This window comes from Carcharhinus amblyrhynchos, chromosome 5 (genome assembly GCF_965287045.1).
Source record: "Carcharhinus amblyrhynchos chromosome 5, sCarAmb.v2.hapA, whole genome shotgun sequence".
Taxonomy (NCBI): domain Eukaryota; kingdom Metazoa; phylum Chordata; class Chondrichthyes; order Carcharhiniformes; family Carcharhinidae; genus Carcharhinus; species Carcharhinus amblyrhynchos.
Window position 1 is genome coordinate 13642131 of NC_137328.1, and position 15329 is coordinate 13657459.

General features: G+C 41.8%; 1 protein-coding gene across 1 annotated transcript in view; it reads left to right on the plus strand.

Annotated features, from left to right (window-relative positions):
* chrna8 (cholinergic receptor, nicotinic, alpha 8) overlaps positions 1–15329 on the plus strand; it is a 250322-nt gene that overhangs the window by 200588 nt on the left and 34405 nt on the right. The window contains exon 9 of the mRNA XM_080188480.1: positions 12311–12420. Coding sequence (XP_080044606.1) covers positions 12311–12420 — 110 coding nt within the window. The remainder of the gene's footprint in view (positions 1–12310; positions 12421–15329) is intronic.

A 15329-nucleotide genomic window follows, 5' to 3' on the forward strand; every position in this document is an offset into this window, starting at 1 on the left:
GCCCCAGAGTCACTTTGACCTGCCTTCAGTTTCCACCCCAGCTTCAAGCAGTTATCATAGGTCATAAAATCCCGACAGTACGGAAGTAGGCCATTTTGCCCATCGAGTCTGTACTGACCACAATCCCACCAGGCCCCATTCCCATAACACACATATTTATCCTGCTAATCCCCCAATACTTGAGTCAATTTAGGCAATCAACCTAATCCATCAGATCACTGCAACACCAGAAGAAAAGTGAGCCCAATTAAATCTAGGGGGAGACAGTTAACTAGTAGTTATGTTACTAGGACTATTAATCCAGTGGTCCAAGCTAATGTTCAAATCCCATCATGGCAGCGGGTGGAATTTAAATTCAATTTCTAAAATTTGGAATTCAAAGCTGGTCTCAGTAATATTAACCATGGAACTATTATCAATTTTATCTGGTTTACTAATCTCCTTTAGGAAAGTTTAATTTTTTTTATTTATTAGTATCACAAGTAGGCTTACATTAACACTGAAATGAAATTGCTGGGAAAATCTCCTAGTCGTCACATTCCTGCACCTGTTTGGGTACACTGAGGAAGAATTTAGCATGGCCAATGCACCTCACCAGCATATCATTCAGACTGTGGGAGGAAACCAACGCAGAGATGAGGAGAATGTGCCAACTCCACGCAGTGACCCAAGCCAGGAATCCAACCCAGGTCCCTGGCACTCTGAGTGCTAACCACTATACCACTGTGCCACCCCAGGGGAAATTGCCTTCGTTACCTGTGCTGACTTAGCCTGGCCTACGTGTGACTCCAAATCCTATAGCAATGTGGTTGACTCTTAATTGCCCTGTGAAGTGACCAAGCAAACCACTCAGTTCCAGTGCAACTATGAATGGGTAACAGATGCTCTTCTTGCCAATGGCATTCTCATCCAATCAAAGAATATTTTTTTCAAAATTAAAAGGGCGGGAGGTGTCATGAGAAAAGAGCCATAGGGTGGAATTCTCCAGCCATGCATTCCCCAAGACCGGAAATTCCCGCCCAAGCTCAACAACACTTTAAATGTTTTGCCAAATTCTCTGTCTTGATTCCTGCAGCCGGCGAGGCAACAGAATTTCAGTCATAGAGCCATAGAACCCTACCGTGCAGAAAGAAGCCATTTGGCCCATCGAGTCTGCATGGACCACAATTCCACCCAGGCCCTACCCCCATATCCCTACATATTTACCCACTAATCCCTCTAACCAATGCGTCTCAGGACACTAAGGGGCAATTTTAGCACGACCAATCAACTTCACAGTCTCCAAGCCACAGTCTCCAAGAGGTGTATGGCTTGGGCCTTTATGGAGGAAGAAGGCATTTGCAATCCTTTTAAGGCATTGGGGCCGTGCTGCTGCTACCATTGGGTTACGGAGGGGAAGTGGGGTGGGGGGATAGTCTGTCAGCCAATTCAACTTTTGGTTCCCATCATTTCTTTTCACAGGCTCTGAGGTTGATTTTATTCGAGGTGGTATTTGGTCAATTGCCAGGTCACATTGCATAAATAGAAACATAAGGTGGAATTTTCGTGAACGTTGACAAGGGAAGGAAAAGTGGCATGGAAGTCTCCAACACCAGTGACGGCTTTCCCCTCTATATCATTCAGGACACAAAGAACAAAAGGAGCAAGGGGTGGGTCCCAGGATGTCACCCTGGCTCTGATTGAACACACCCTGTCAGCTGCTTAACTTTTAAATGGGTCGCCATTTTTAAATTACACAAAAAATCACTTGCCACACCTTCCCCCTCCTCACCCCTCTCCGGCATTACCCAGGTAGTGCCCAAGCATGACCCTTCTCCCCACTGAGTGATGCACTCACCTGGGCTCTTCTGGGCAGTCTGCTCACCAGGTGCACACTTTGGGAGACCAGTCAGGTTTTATGCCGTTCTGCCAATCATGCTGATGCGAATGGACTTCCTTACAGGGTGGAGGGAGGGGGTGATGATTCAGGATAAAGGTATGCTAATGTATGGAAATGATATTACATCACTGGTGGAGGGAGGGGACAATCACATCGTGATTTGGATATCTCTCACGATTTTCCGCACCTGTTGAACCTGCCCAACAAAAACGGGAGCGGAAGATCTCAGCCATAGAAAATAGGAGCAGGACTTAGCCTTTTGGCCCATTGAACCTGTGCTGCCGTTCAATTTCACCACGGATTTTCCTCTATCGGAACGCCATACTCCCACCCTCTCCCAATGTGCTTTGACATCTTTAGTGTTTAGAAATCTATTTCTTAAATACGTTCTGTTAGGGTGCCTGACCCTGAACCTCAAGGTGTATTGTGAAAAAGAACTAGAACCCAAGAATTTTTCCATTTTGGTACAAATGTGATGGTTCATCTCAGGAGTAATTCCACTGACACATTAGGGACCTTTTCATCAAAACAAGTTTTATTCATAACACAGTTTAAATATGACTTTAACAAAAATTTAACTCTTAACTGATTTAATTATCCATTCCCGATGAATTTCAGCCCATCCAAAATCTGCTATCCATAACCTCCCTCTAATTTCCTTTCACTCTGTACAACCCATTTATTGGAGTGCCCATGAAGTCCCTTTAAGATTGTTGCATGGCCACACATAAGGCAACACTGCTTGTGCACAGATTATTTGTCCCCAATGTGGCACATTCCTGATTGCTAGCTCCCTGCGGATCAGTGCAGCTTGAAGGTGATGTCGCCCATAGCCTAACCCGCTCACCATCTCCTCTCTCCTTCACAGTCTGCAATAGCACCTCAAATTCTGAAAGTCCTTTTCTGTGTTTAAACCCCTCAGACTGAGCAGAAAATTCTTGTCCTGCCCACCAGGGGAATCGTAGCAAGTGGGTGAGGGAAGAGAGGGGGGAGACCAGCTCATTACCATTTGTGGTGTAAGTAAAGTTGTGCCTCTTGCACATCTCTATCAAATTTCCCTCACCTGTCTTCCCTCCAAGGAGAACAAACTCAGCTTCTCCATCTGCTGTCTTTATTCTGATGAATGGCCTCTGCAGCCTCCCAGGGACCCATGGTGGAATCTGTGCCTGTGTAGAAGTAGAACAAGACAACCATAAACATTGGTCTCTGCTCAGTAATTTAGATTTCTCTCAGATTAAACTTTACACAGCAGATTCCCAAGAGCTTGACAATAAAAATTTTGCAAGTTGAAAACTTTCTACTGGGTGTTCAATTCTCAGATGCCATTTTTATTTAATAACACAAAGCACAAAGTTACTGCAAATGTACTTTGCATCAAGAAATCAATTATTTCATCCTTTAGCCCATCAATCTGCATACATTTCCTCTTTCAGTGAATCTCTGAATTTCTGCATCAGGACTAATCAACAGGAAATTTCCTTGCTTCAGTTAAAGGTTAAGTTTACTTTTTAGTATCACAAGTACGCTTACATCAACACTGCAATTAAGTTACTGTGAAAATACCCTAGTCTTTGCACTCTAGCACTTGTTCGGGTACACTGAGGGCCAATTTAGAATGGCCAATGCACCTAACCAGCACATCTTTCGGACTGTGGGAGGGGAACTGGAGTACCCAGAGGAAACCCACACAGACACGGGGAGAACGTGTAGATTCTGCACAGACAGTGGATCCCTGCGACATGGGGCAGCAGTGCTAACAACTGTGCCACCATGCTGTCCATAATTCGACTGCACTGTGTGAGTGTTGGAGTGGATGACAAGGGTTTGGGAATGGTATGCAGACTGTAGAAGGGATAACAATTGGCCTGCTGTGGTGGCTGGATCTAAAGGGAAGTAAGGAGTACTGTAGCTTATCTACACATGTGGAGGCGGTCAATCTGAATACAGATGGAAGAGAGATTGTGATTGTTCTGCACAAATGAATCCAACTTTATTTCCCCAGCTCCTGGTCCTAACACTTAAACGGTAAGAAAATAAATAAGAGGTACTCAAGGCCTCTTCATGAATGTGTATCTTAGGAATATTTCTTTATGAGATACCTTTCTTTAATTATTCCAGTTGTCCCCAAAACTAATTAAACAGAGTATTTTTATTTGAAAGCCGTGTAGTCTCCATGGCAATGGACTATTGAAACCTCTGTGTGGATTTCTCAGAAATAATTTAACTAAAGTGGTAGTATCGCCACCAAATGTAATTTTTTAAAAATTTTTTACAACTTTTTTTGCATGTTGCTGAAGATGTGTACACTATAACGTACCCACTTCAAATCTGTTAGATAGTTCCTCTATTATGCCACACATTGCATTGGTTGGTGTCATCTCCCCTGTGGACACCAAAATCTGTCTGAAAATCCTTAAGACATGGGCGTCATGATGGTGATTTTAGTTGACTTTGAAACTTCACATCATGACATCAAAATGATGTGTACTAAAATTTGGTTGAATTTTCTCAGCCATTTGAAAATGGGCTGGGAGGTGGAAGGCATTAGGAGAGATCCTGACGTCTTCCTGTCACCATGGCATATTGCCTGATTGTTCTATGACTTAGGTATGATAGGCTAATTCACATCTCATCATTTCTCCAGCCATCTGCCTCTAATCAACTCCCTGCTGCTACTTTGTTCTTTTAATCTTAATTTTCTTCAATTTTTAACACATATCCAAATTGTCTTAGAATAATGCAGAGATCATTCTACAATATGTTTATTTATAGTACTTTAAAATACATCAGAATTCACAGGATTTTCTGCACACTTCGTCTTAGCTTAGAGTCTTGGGTCTTTCCAGCATCTTCTCAGTTTTCCTAGAACTCTAGGTCCACACATATAGACTTAAGCATCCAGCCCATTGTACATGGATCTGTTACCAGAATAATATAATCAAACCCAGATCAAGCAAATCATTGAACTCTACATCAGCGATGGGAATCTCAGCAACATGACCACCTGCTCTGCCGATTTAACGATTCCCGGGTTCAGTTAAGAGCCACTTCCTGCCCCTTGGGCATTTTGCCTGAGTGGAGAGGGCACACGGCCTTGTGGGGTTGAGGAGGATGGAATTCTTCCCCCGCCTCCATCACCATCAGGACCTGCCTGGTCTGGAGTTCCTCAGACAAATTTAATGTCTTCACGGGCACTCTGCCATTGAAGTGCCCCTTCTCCCAACTACGCCCCTAGCACTGCTAGTGGTAGCACTGCCATGGCTGCCAATCTGCTGATTGGGCTGACAGATTTTGGGGGTGTGGCAACGTTCAACAGATTAAGATTTTCAATCTCCAAAATGGCAAGGAACCTGCTGGAACAGAAACACACCTATCACTTCCTCCAAATGTTAAAAATACATATACTGTTCGTCACATGAATATACACATATTATATAATATATTGTATATTTTAACTCAAATTTAATAAACAATGAATAAAGGAATTAGAAAGAATATTAATTCAAGACTCTTCTCTGACGTAAGGTCATCCAGACTCAAAACATTGGTTCTATTCTCTCTCCACAGATGCTGTCAGACCTGCTGAGTTTCTCCAGCATTTTCTGGTTTTGTTTCAGATTCCAGCATCCACAGTATTTTGCCTTTATGTTAATTCAAGAACTTGTTTCTTAGTAACTGAAATTGGACATATTATAATCGATTTTAAAGGGATTTATAACGATTGTTTATCTGTTCAGGTAACATAAGCCTTGAAAGTATGGTAAATCCTGTAACATTTTCAGTCTAAATGTTTTATTCATTTCCACATTAATACTGCATGTCTCAATTTGCTGACATATGAAAAGTTCAGACCAAGTGAGGTAAAACAATTAAGTGTTGTAGGTGTAAATTGTGTTATGTGCATTGTGTGCTTGTGTGAGTGTTTAATGGACAAATAGTGTTCAATGCAAGTACCATAATGCAGTTTCTCCTCAGCTCAAAACTGATCCTCGCTTGACTGGAGCTGAAGGTGCACTGCACATGAAGCAATCCCTGGTTTTACATAGAAGCGTAGAAACTAGAAGCAGGAGTAGTCCATTCAGCCCTTCAAGCCTGCTCCACCATCCATTTTGAACATAGCTGATCATCGAATTCAACATCCTGATTCCCCCCCCCCTTATCCCTTGATCCCTTTATCCCTTTAACCCCAAGAGCTATATCTAATTTCTTCTTGAAATCAGACAACATTTTGGCCTCTACTACATTCTACGGTAGTGAATTCCATACATTCACCATTCACTTTACTAGGTAAAGAAATTTCTCCTCACCTCAATTCTAAAATGCTTACCCATTATCCTTAAACTATGACCCCTAGTTCTGGACTCCCCTATCACTGGGAATATTCTTTCTGAATCTACCCTGCTAAACCCTGTTAGAATTTTATAAGTTTCTGTGAGATCCCTTCTCACTCTCCTAAATTCCAGTGAATATAATCCTAGCCAATTTAGACTCTCCTGATATGACAGACCTGTCATCCCAGGAATCAGTCTGGTAAACCTTGGCTGTACTCCCTCTACAGCAAGGATATCCTTTCTCAGATAAGAACACCAAAACTGCACATAATACTCCAGGTATGGCCTCATCAACACCTTATACAATTGCAGCAAAACATCCCTATCCCTATACTCAAATCCTTTCTCTATGAAGGCCAATATACCACTTGCCTTCTTTACTGCCTACTGCGATGATACATGAGGATTCCAAGGTCTCGTTAAGTATCCACCTCTCTCAATTAACAGGTGAAAACATTTTCAGTTTTGCTTCCAGACTTTCCTGGGGATCGAACTTGGGTTGGTAGACTCTGATGAATCCACAACCCAAACACTGAAGCTCAGATTATCTAGATCCATGCAAATGGGGTATCTGAACTCAACAGATAGGAGACGTCAGCAGGAATGTAACAAGGCTCGTGCAACAACATACAAATTAGGTGCAGGAGTAGATCACTCAACCCCTCAAGTCTACTCTGCAATTCAATAAGTTCATAGCTGATCTGCTTATAACTTCAACCCCACATTCCTGCCTGTCCCAGATAAACTTTCATCCCCTTGTTAATCAAAAGTCTATCAAGCTTTGCCTTAAAAATATTCAAGTACTCCGTTTCCACAGCCTTTTGAGGAAGAGAGTTCCAGAAACTTTAGACCCTCCAAGAGAAATAAAACTCCTCATATTTTAAAGTGGTTGACTACAAAATTGGCAATTACTAAGTTGAATAGGAAATTAAACCTTTGAGTGTTTGCAAAAGGGAAGTGAAGTTAAACTAACAGTGTTGGCAGGTAAGTTGCAATTGGGGTTAGGTGTGGGGTAGGGAAAGCAAACATAATTGAAGGTATAACTCAGCATTTCAAATTGGAAAGGATACCAGCAACATCAAGTTTTCCAAAGAGTGAGAGATTCGAATTGTTTGAAAAGAGACACCACTCAGAACTCATACACAGTGCATTGCAGAATGTTATTATTTAAAGGATAATATAATAATGAGTGGGGAGACCTTCTCATGTTCAAGCAGATGAGAAATGGGCAGAAATACATTGAGTTGTAATACTACCTTGTATAGGAAATAAATGCAGCAAGTACCTCATGAGGTTCCAATAGTGGGGACATTTAGGAATAAGGAAAACTCAGGCTAAGGTACAGAAGGTACAGACAAAGAATGGAAATCAGTACTTGATGACAATTATGAATGCATGCACCAGACTCCCAGAAGCCATACTATTAAGAAATCTTATAGCAAAAAGTGTTGTAGAGGAATTGATCAAATGTTTTATCAGATATGGTTTACCAAAAAACAATACAATCAGACCATGGTCTAATTTCATGTCGAGATTGTTAGGGAAGTCATGAATAGTCTAAAGCTAAAGCAGTTTAATTCATCAGTATATCATCCAGAGTCATAAGTCGCATTAGAGAGATGGCATCAGACATTGAAGACTATAATGAGAGCATATATCCAGAATTATCCACAAAATTTGGATAGAGAATTTGGTTCTTACTGTTTACCAAATAACTCCACAAAATGTCACCATTTTGAATTGGAATATAGTCATGAGGTAGGAGAAACATGCAAACTAATTCAAAAGAGGTTAGCGAGTAAGAATTCAGAAACTGCACTCTTGGACTATGGGCCCAATTTTACCATTGCATTGCACCCAATTTTGGGCATGAGGCCATTAATGCGATCCGCGCCCATGTCTGCTCAGATGGCTACTTTACCGAGGCCCGGGAATGGCCGCAATCCAATTTGTGCCTGAAATGGGCACAACAGCGATTTAAATGCCTTTGCACGCATTTAAATTAAATTAATGAACTGCCTGCCCAACTTTACCAGCACTTCTCACTTTACCACCACATTCGCCCGCCCAGATTCGACATGAAACAGACCTGCTCGGCAAAGGTCTGTTTCGGGCACTCCAGTTTCTTCAGAGGTAAGTTCAGAGCTTGCAGTGGCTCTCTAACTCAGATTGGTGGTGGAGAGGAGGGAGGTGGACCACATCATTCTCTGGTGGGGAAGGGGGTGGGGGGGGGGGGGCAGATCATTTTCTGGTGGGGGCAGGGGGAGGGAGGAGGAGGCGGGTCAGATGTGTCCCTGGTGGATGGGAGGGAGGGAGGACAGATTGCTCTCTGATGAAGGGAGGGGAGGGCTGAGGGAGGCCAGATTGTCATCCAGTGGGAGGGGAGAGGGGTGGCAGGTCGGATCATTCTCGAGGGGACTGGGGGAGGCCCAATCATTCTTGGGGGTAGGAGGGGCTGGGAGAGGCCCATTCATTCTGGTGAGGGGGAGGGGGGCAGGGAGGGAGGGAAGCCAGGTGGATCTCTGATGGGTGGGGCGGGGGGGGCAGGGGCAGGAGGAACCGCTGCCACTCTGTGGGAGATCAGTCGGGGGGGTGGGGGGGGGGGGAGGGGGAGGCGGGCAGAGGGTCACGATCAGCCTAGGTAGTGGGTGGGGTAGGTGGCTAAGGGGAACAGTTATGTTGGGGGGACCTTTGCTCCCACCTTTTGCTCCCAGGCCACTTTATTCATTTTTTGCAACCTGTGAATGATGTGACAGCGGCGCGTTTTTCAAATTTTTTACTCGCTGCACATGCGCAGTTCAGAACTCTGATCGTTTCGGGCGCGATAAGCCCCCGGCCATAGCGCAATTCAGACTCACGATTTTTTTTCCCAGGCTGAGTGCGTATGGTGGTGCCCAAAAGCAGATTTCCAAGTTGGATTTGAAATGCGCCCAGATTCAGCGCTTAGAATCAAAATGGTAAAATCAAGCCCAATGTATTAAAGTTTAGGGAAAAGTTAAATGGAGCACATGAATTGGCGAAAGAACATTTAAAATTATCACAGCAGGTGTTGAAGACAGAAGCAGCTAGGAAAGCAAAGACTCTCAGTTTTGTACCTGGGGAGAAAGTATTTGTTTTATTTGTTTAATGGTAAACAGTCAAACCAAATTTCTCTATCTAAATCTTGTGGGTAATTCTGGATATGTGGTCTCATCGTTGTCTTCAATGTCTGATGCCATCTCTCTAAAGTCACTTGTGACTCTGACGATACACTGGTGAATTAAACTTTAGCTTTAGACTATTCCCTAAACAACCTCGACATGAAATTAGACCACAGCCTGATTGTATTTTTGTTTGCGAACTAGTAAAACATTTGCTCGATGCCTCTAAAACACATTTCGCTGTAAGGTTTCTTAATATTATGGCTTCTGGGAATCTGATAGACACATTTTATTGCTGGTATCAGGTGAACTATTAAAAGCTATATTTAGCGGGCTGTACCAAGTTGAGAAGTAATTCAATGAAATTAATTACCTGGTAAGAACTCCAGATAGGAGAAAAACCCAGAGTATGTCACATAAATATGCTCAAGAAGTACTTTGATCAGGAGGATGACCAAACACAAGAGGTAATGGCAGTGATAAATCAGGAAAAGGAATTTTTTAAAATTCTGAAAATGATTTTTGTCAAACTCAATTGGGTAATGAGGAAATATTCGAAAAGTTAAACTTCTAAGTTAAAATACCTTCCAGATAAGACTAGAAGAGAGTTGAAAGAGCTTGATCAAAGAGGTGGGTTTAAGCAGTATCTTGAAGGAGGTCAGAATGGGAGAGAGGCTCAGAGAGCGAATTCCAGAACTCATGGTCCAGACAGCTGAAGGCACAACCATCAGCACCAGAGAAATAATTAAAATCAGGGATACTCAAGAAGCCAGAATTGGAAGAAAGCAGAGTTTGCTGAAGGTTACAAGGCTCAGATGGTTTAGGATTAATTTCTCATAAGAATTATATGCAATATGTCTTACAGATTGTGACTTTGGTCGTGAATAATTGAAAGCATGAGAATTACTTGCTATTAGCCTGGGATCTTTACTCTGCCACATGAGCAACAACATTCAGGGGTGAACTGAAACCCATTGTAACCACAAACAATATCTCAACAATCCAACCTGATTGCTCCTACCACTGGATCTGGTGCCTGCCAAAATCTACAGGAAATATCATTCTGGAAATTGTTATATTAACCCTTTGATTCTTCTTCATGTTTTTGCTTCTATGTGTTACGCCACCTTTAATTTTATCCGGTTGGCTCTGATCTGTCTAAAAAGTAGACTTGAGGGGCCCAAAAGCCCTTTCAATATATATGCCTTCCAAATCCTATCCAATATAGGGTTTAAAAATTTAGACCCACTTTTTGCCTTTGTCAACTTGTGTCACCTGTTTTAGTTGCTGCATATTTTTGTTGAATATTCTATCACTATGGCATTGTATAATAATCAGCTTTTTAAACAGGATGAACAAAATATCCCGAATTATTAAACTGCGCTGAATTCTATTTTATCTTGGTTTGACTTTGTTTGACTCTAATATAAGCTTCTCCTTAAATTAACCTATGCAGTTTGTCTGAACTATTCCTTGTGGTAGTGGTTTTCATATTCTGTCGTGTCATATCTTAATATAAAGCTTATCAATAATTAACACACTGTCTTAGGTTTAAAAATCAAAGCAGTGAAGTTATTGTGGTTCACGTTTGTGTCCCAAGGACATCTTCCGTGAGGTTTTATTCAGGTCAAGGACAGGGGTTTGAGTGTGTGGGACCAGCGCAATTCAAGCATAAAGGGACCGCAAAAGATGTGAAACCAATTGGAGGTGTTGGGTGAAAGAGCCATTGAGGAAACAAGTGGCAGGTTAAAGGTCTGTCACAGACTGGAGTGATCACTACATCACAGGAACATAGGAATTGCAAGAATGAAGTAAGGACCAAGATCCATCTAGTTCAGCTCTTACCGTCTTAATACTACATCAATAATGGACTAAGTCTGCAACTGGCTCAAGTGTGAGTCGAGAAAAGCCCCAGTATTGGAACATATTGGGAATCATGAACTCAAAGTTACTTGTGCCAAACATGTTATGCTTATCCTGTATAAAGTAATAAATTCATCAATAGTAATAAATAATAGTTTTTAAATGTCCTAAGAAATTATTTTCTGGAACAAACCTAATTTGAATTCACCTTCTGATTATGAAGGAGGAATGGCAAAGCTGGAAAGAGCCAACAGGTTAATTGGTTATCAAAATGACTTCTGTCTTTCTTTCACTAACTTTGCTGTGAAAGAACATTTCCTGTTACTTTTTGATTCACTGGTTTCGAAAAGGATAAGAATTTCTCTCCAACGACAGTCTGAATCAGGATTCTGTTCAACAGGATATATTTACTCCTTAACTTGAATCATAGAAATCATATGAACCCTGAGTGCAGAAAGAGACCATTCAGCCCATTGAATCTGCACTGACAACAATCCCACCCATGCCCTATCCCGTAATCCCGCATATTTACCCCACTTATTCCTCTGACCTACACATCTTGAGACACTAAGGGGCAATTTGGCATTGCCAATGCAGCTAAACCACACAATGAGACCAGAATGGTGAATAATATTTCTTGATAAAAGATACAAGTCTAATTGGCAAAGTCTTCACTCACTAAGTCATACAGCCTAGAAGATCCATGCTTCGTTTTCCAATTAATGATGAGTTAACTGGCTGGATAGTAGTCCAAGGCCCTAAGGATGGGAATAGAATCAGCTGAAATTCACACTTTGATCTTGGTCTAGTGGCTCCTTTTTTGGGTAACATGCCTTGTGTACACCCAGTGAGGACAAGATTAGGCCAAGCCACTGTGTCCTTCATGTTGAATGGCCCAGGGTAAGTCACTCTATTTACAAGTGACACCAACACATTGAGAAGCCAAGAAGTTGGTAAAATATGTGCAGCTAAAGCCCCAGGACAAGGCAATCCATTGAGACAGGGAGTAGAGAAAGAATCAGAAAAATGTAAAGTAACAAGTTGAAAATGTTGTCGTGTGCTCAGTGTCACACTGATGAAATGTGTTGTTGTTCCAGCTCGATATTTTGCAAGTACGATGTTCATCGTGGGACTGTCGGTGGTCGTCACTGTGCTGGTGCTTCAATTTCACCACCATGATCCCCATGCAGGAAAGATGCCCAAATGGGTAAGTGATCAGAAACCTCATACAAAACAATTGGCAATCAGTTTGTAATGGGCGCAGGTGCCAAGCAGCATCAGTCTGTCTTTCCTTGTTCAGTGAATAAATGACTGATACACTTCATGTGAGACTGAGGTTCAATGCCTAGAGTTGCATTGGATTTTAGTGGGTGTCATTTGGGGTGTTGGGGAGCACCGCTACTGAACTCGGCTGCCAGAATTTTACCACCTCGCCTACCCGAGGCTCATAAGATCCTGCCTGGGGGCCAATGGATAAAGCCGTTCTTTGAGCCTCCCCTATCCCGTGCCAGTAAAATTCCAGCCAGCATCTCTGAGATCAAAAAAAAGGTGAAGTTTTCCATTTTCAACCCATATCTGTTAAAATGCATGTATGTCAACATCAAATGAGGCCTGTGACACTTGTTGTGAAGACATGCATGTGGAGAATGACATTTTTGTCACTTGTGCAGTGCATTTAGAGCTTTACTTACTCCAAGGGGTTGTAACAGTGAGGAAAATTATTTTGGCATATTTCGTTCTTCTGCTCTTAGTTAGCCTAAGTCATGCATTATTCTCCAACTATGAGACTGAGTGGACAAGTTGTTCACTGAGCTCATCCAATGTCACTTTGGAACCAGCCACCAGGAGATACACACAACATAGAGTCATTGAGGTTTACAACATGGAAACAGGCTCTTCGGCTCAACTTGTCCAAGCTGCCCTTTTTTATCAAACCCCTAAGCTAGTCCCAGTTGCCTGCATTTGGCCCATATCCCTCTATACCCATCTTACCCACGTAACTGTGTAAATGCTTTTTACAAGACAAAATCGTACTTGCCTTTACTACTATCATTGACAGCTTGCTCTAGACACTCACCACCCACTATGTGAAAAAATTGCCCCTCTGGACACTTTTGTATCTCTTCCCTCTCACCTTAAACCTATGCACACTAGTTTTAGACTCTCCTACGTTTGGAAAAAGTTATTGACTATCTAACTGATCTATGCACCTTATTATTTTATAGACCTCTATAAGATCGGCCCTCAGCCTTCTGCGCTCCAGAAAAAAAGTCCCAGTCTACCCAGCTTCTCCTTGTAACTCAAAACATCAAGTCCCAGTAGAATCCTAGTAAATCTTTTTTGCACTCTTTCTAGGTTAATAATATCCTTTCTATAATAGGATAGGAGATGATAGATTTTTACTTCAAGCTGGGTTACCGGTGATGCTCCACAGAGCTCAATTTCAATCTCAAGAGACAACAGAAACACCTACGCAATTTTGAATGTTTTCACAAAAATGGTTCCAAGGATGAAGATTCATGAAAATGCTTCCCAGAGTGAGGAACTTTAATTAGGTAGCTAGCTAGGAGGTGGTGGGACTGTTGTCCTTAGAAAAGAGAAGGTTGAGAGATTTGGTAGAGGTGTACAAAATCATGAGGGGTCTGCATAGAGTAGATAGCATGAAACTCTTCCCATTAGTGGAAGGATTGAGAATGAGCGTGCACAGATTTTAGAGAGATATGAGAGGAAATGTTTTCACAGCACGAAGGGTTGGGATCTGGAATGCATTGCCACAGAATGTGATGGAGGCAGATTCAAGTGAGAAATTTAAGGGGGAAATTGTATAATTATCTGAAAAGGAGAAACATGAAAGACTGTATAAAAAGGAAGAGAAAATGAACGTAGACCCCTTAGAAAATGAATCAGGGGAGATCAGTATGGGGAACAAAGAAATGATAGAGGAATGGAACAGATATTTTGCATTAGTCTTTACGGTGGAAGATACACTGAATATTCAATTAATACTAAAGAATATGAGAAGGGGTGGGATTTAGTACAATCACTTGAGAAGTAGCATTCGACAAACAAATATGGCTAAAGGCAATTAAGTCCACTGGTCCTGAATTCTTGCAGCCTAGGATCCTAAAAGAAAACAACTGAGATAGTGGGTGCATTGGTTGTAATTTTCCAAAAATCGTTGGATTCTGGAGAAAGTAACGTAGGATTGGAAAACTCCCTTTCCAAAAAGGAAGGGAGGCAAAAAGCAGATAATAATAGGCCAATTAGCCCGACATCAATTGTTGGAAAAATGTTGGAATCAATTATTAAGGAAGCAATAGTAATAACATTTGGAAAATCACAATTTAATCAAGCAGAGTCAGCATGGCTTCATGAAAGAGAAGTCATGTCTGACTAATTTATTAGAGTTTTTTGAGGAAATCTCAACCAGTGTGGATAGAAGAGAACCAGTAGATGTATTGTATATAGACTTCCAGAAGGCATTCAACAAGGTACCTGACAAAGATTAAGCCATAAGAGTCCATTGTGTTGGAGGTAGTATATTGGCATGGATTGAGAATTGGCAAATGGGCAGGAACAGCGAGTGGGGTAAGAGGTTTGTTTTCAGGTTGGTGACCTGTAACCAGTGAGGCTCCACAAGGATCAGTGCTGGGACCGCAACTATTTACAATATATATATAAATGACTTGGAGGAAGGAAGCAAATGTACAGTAGCCAAATTTGTAGACAACACAAAAATAAGTGGAAAGGCAAGTTGCTAGAAGGATACAAATGGTTTACAAAGTGATATTGTTAGGTTAAGTGGGTGGCAAAAGCTGGCAAACAGAGTATAATGTGAGAAAATGTGAGGTTGTTCATTTTGGAAGGGAGAACAAAAGAACAGTATTATTTAAATAGAGGAAGGCTACAGAAAGCCTTCAAAGGGTTTTGGGGGTACTTATGCATGCAAAGCTAGCAAAGAGGTGCAGCAGATAATCAGGAAGGCCAATGGAATGTTGGCCCTTATTTCAAGGTGCTTAGATTATAAGAGCAGGGAAGCCATGCTGCAACTGTACCAAGATACTGGTGAAACCAAATCTGGAGAACTGTGAGCAGTTTTGGTTCCCTTATTTAAGG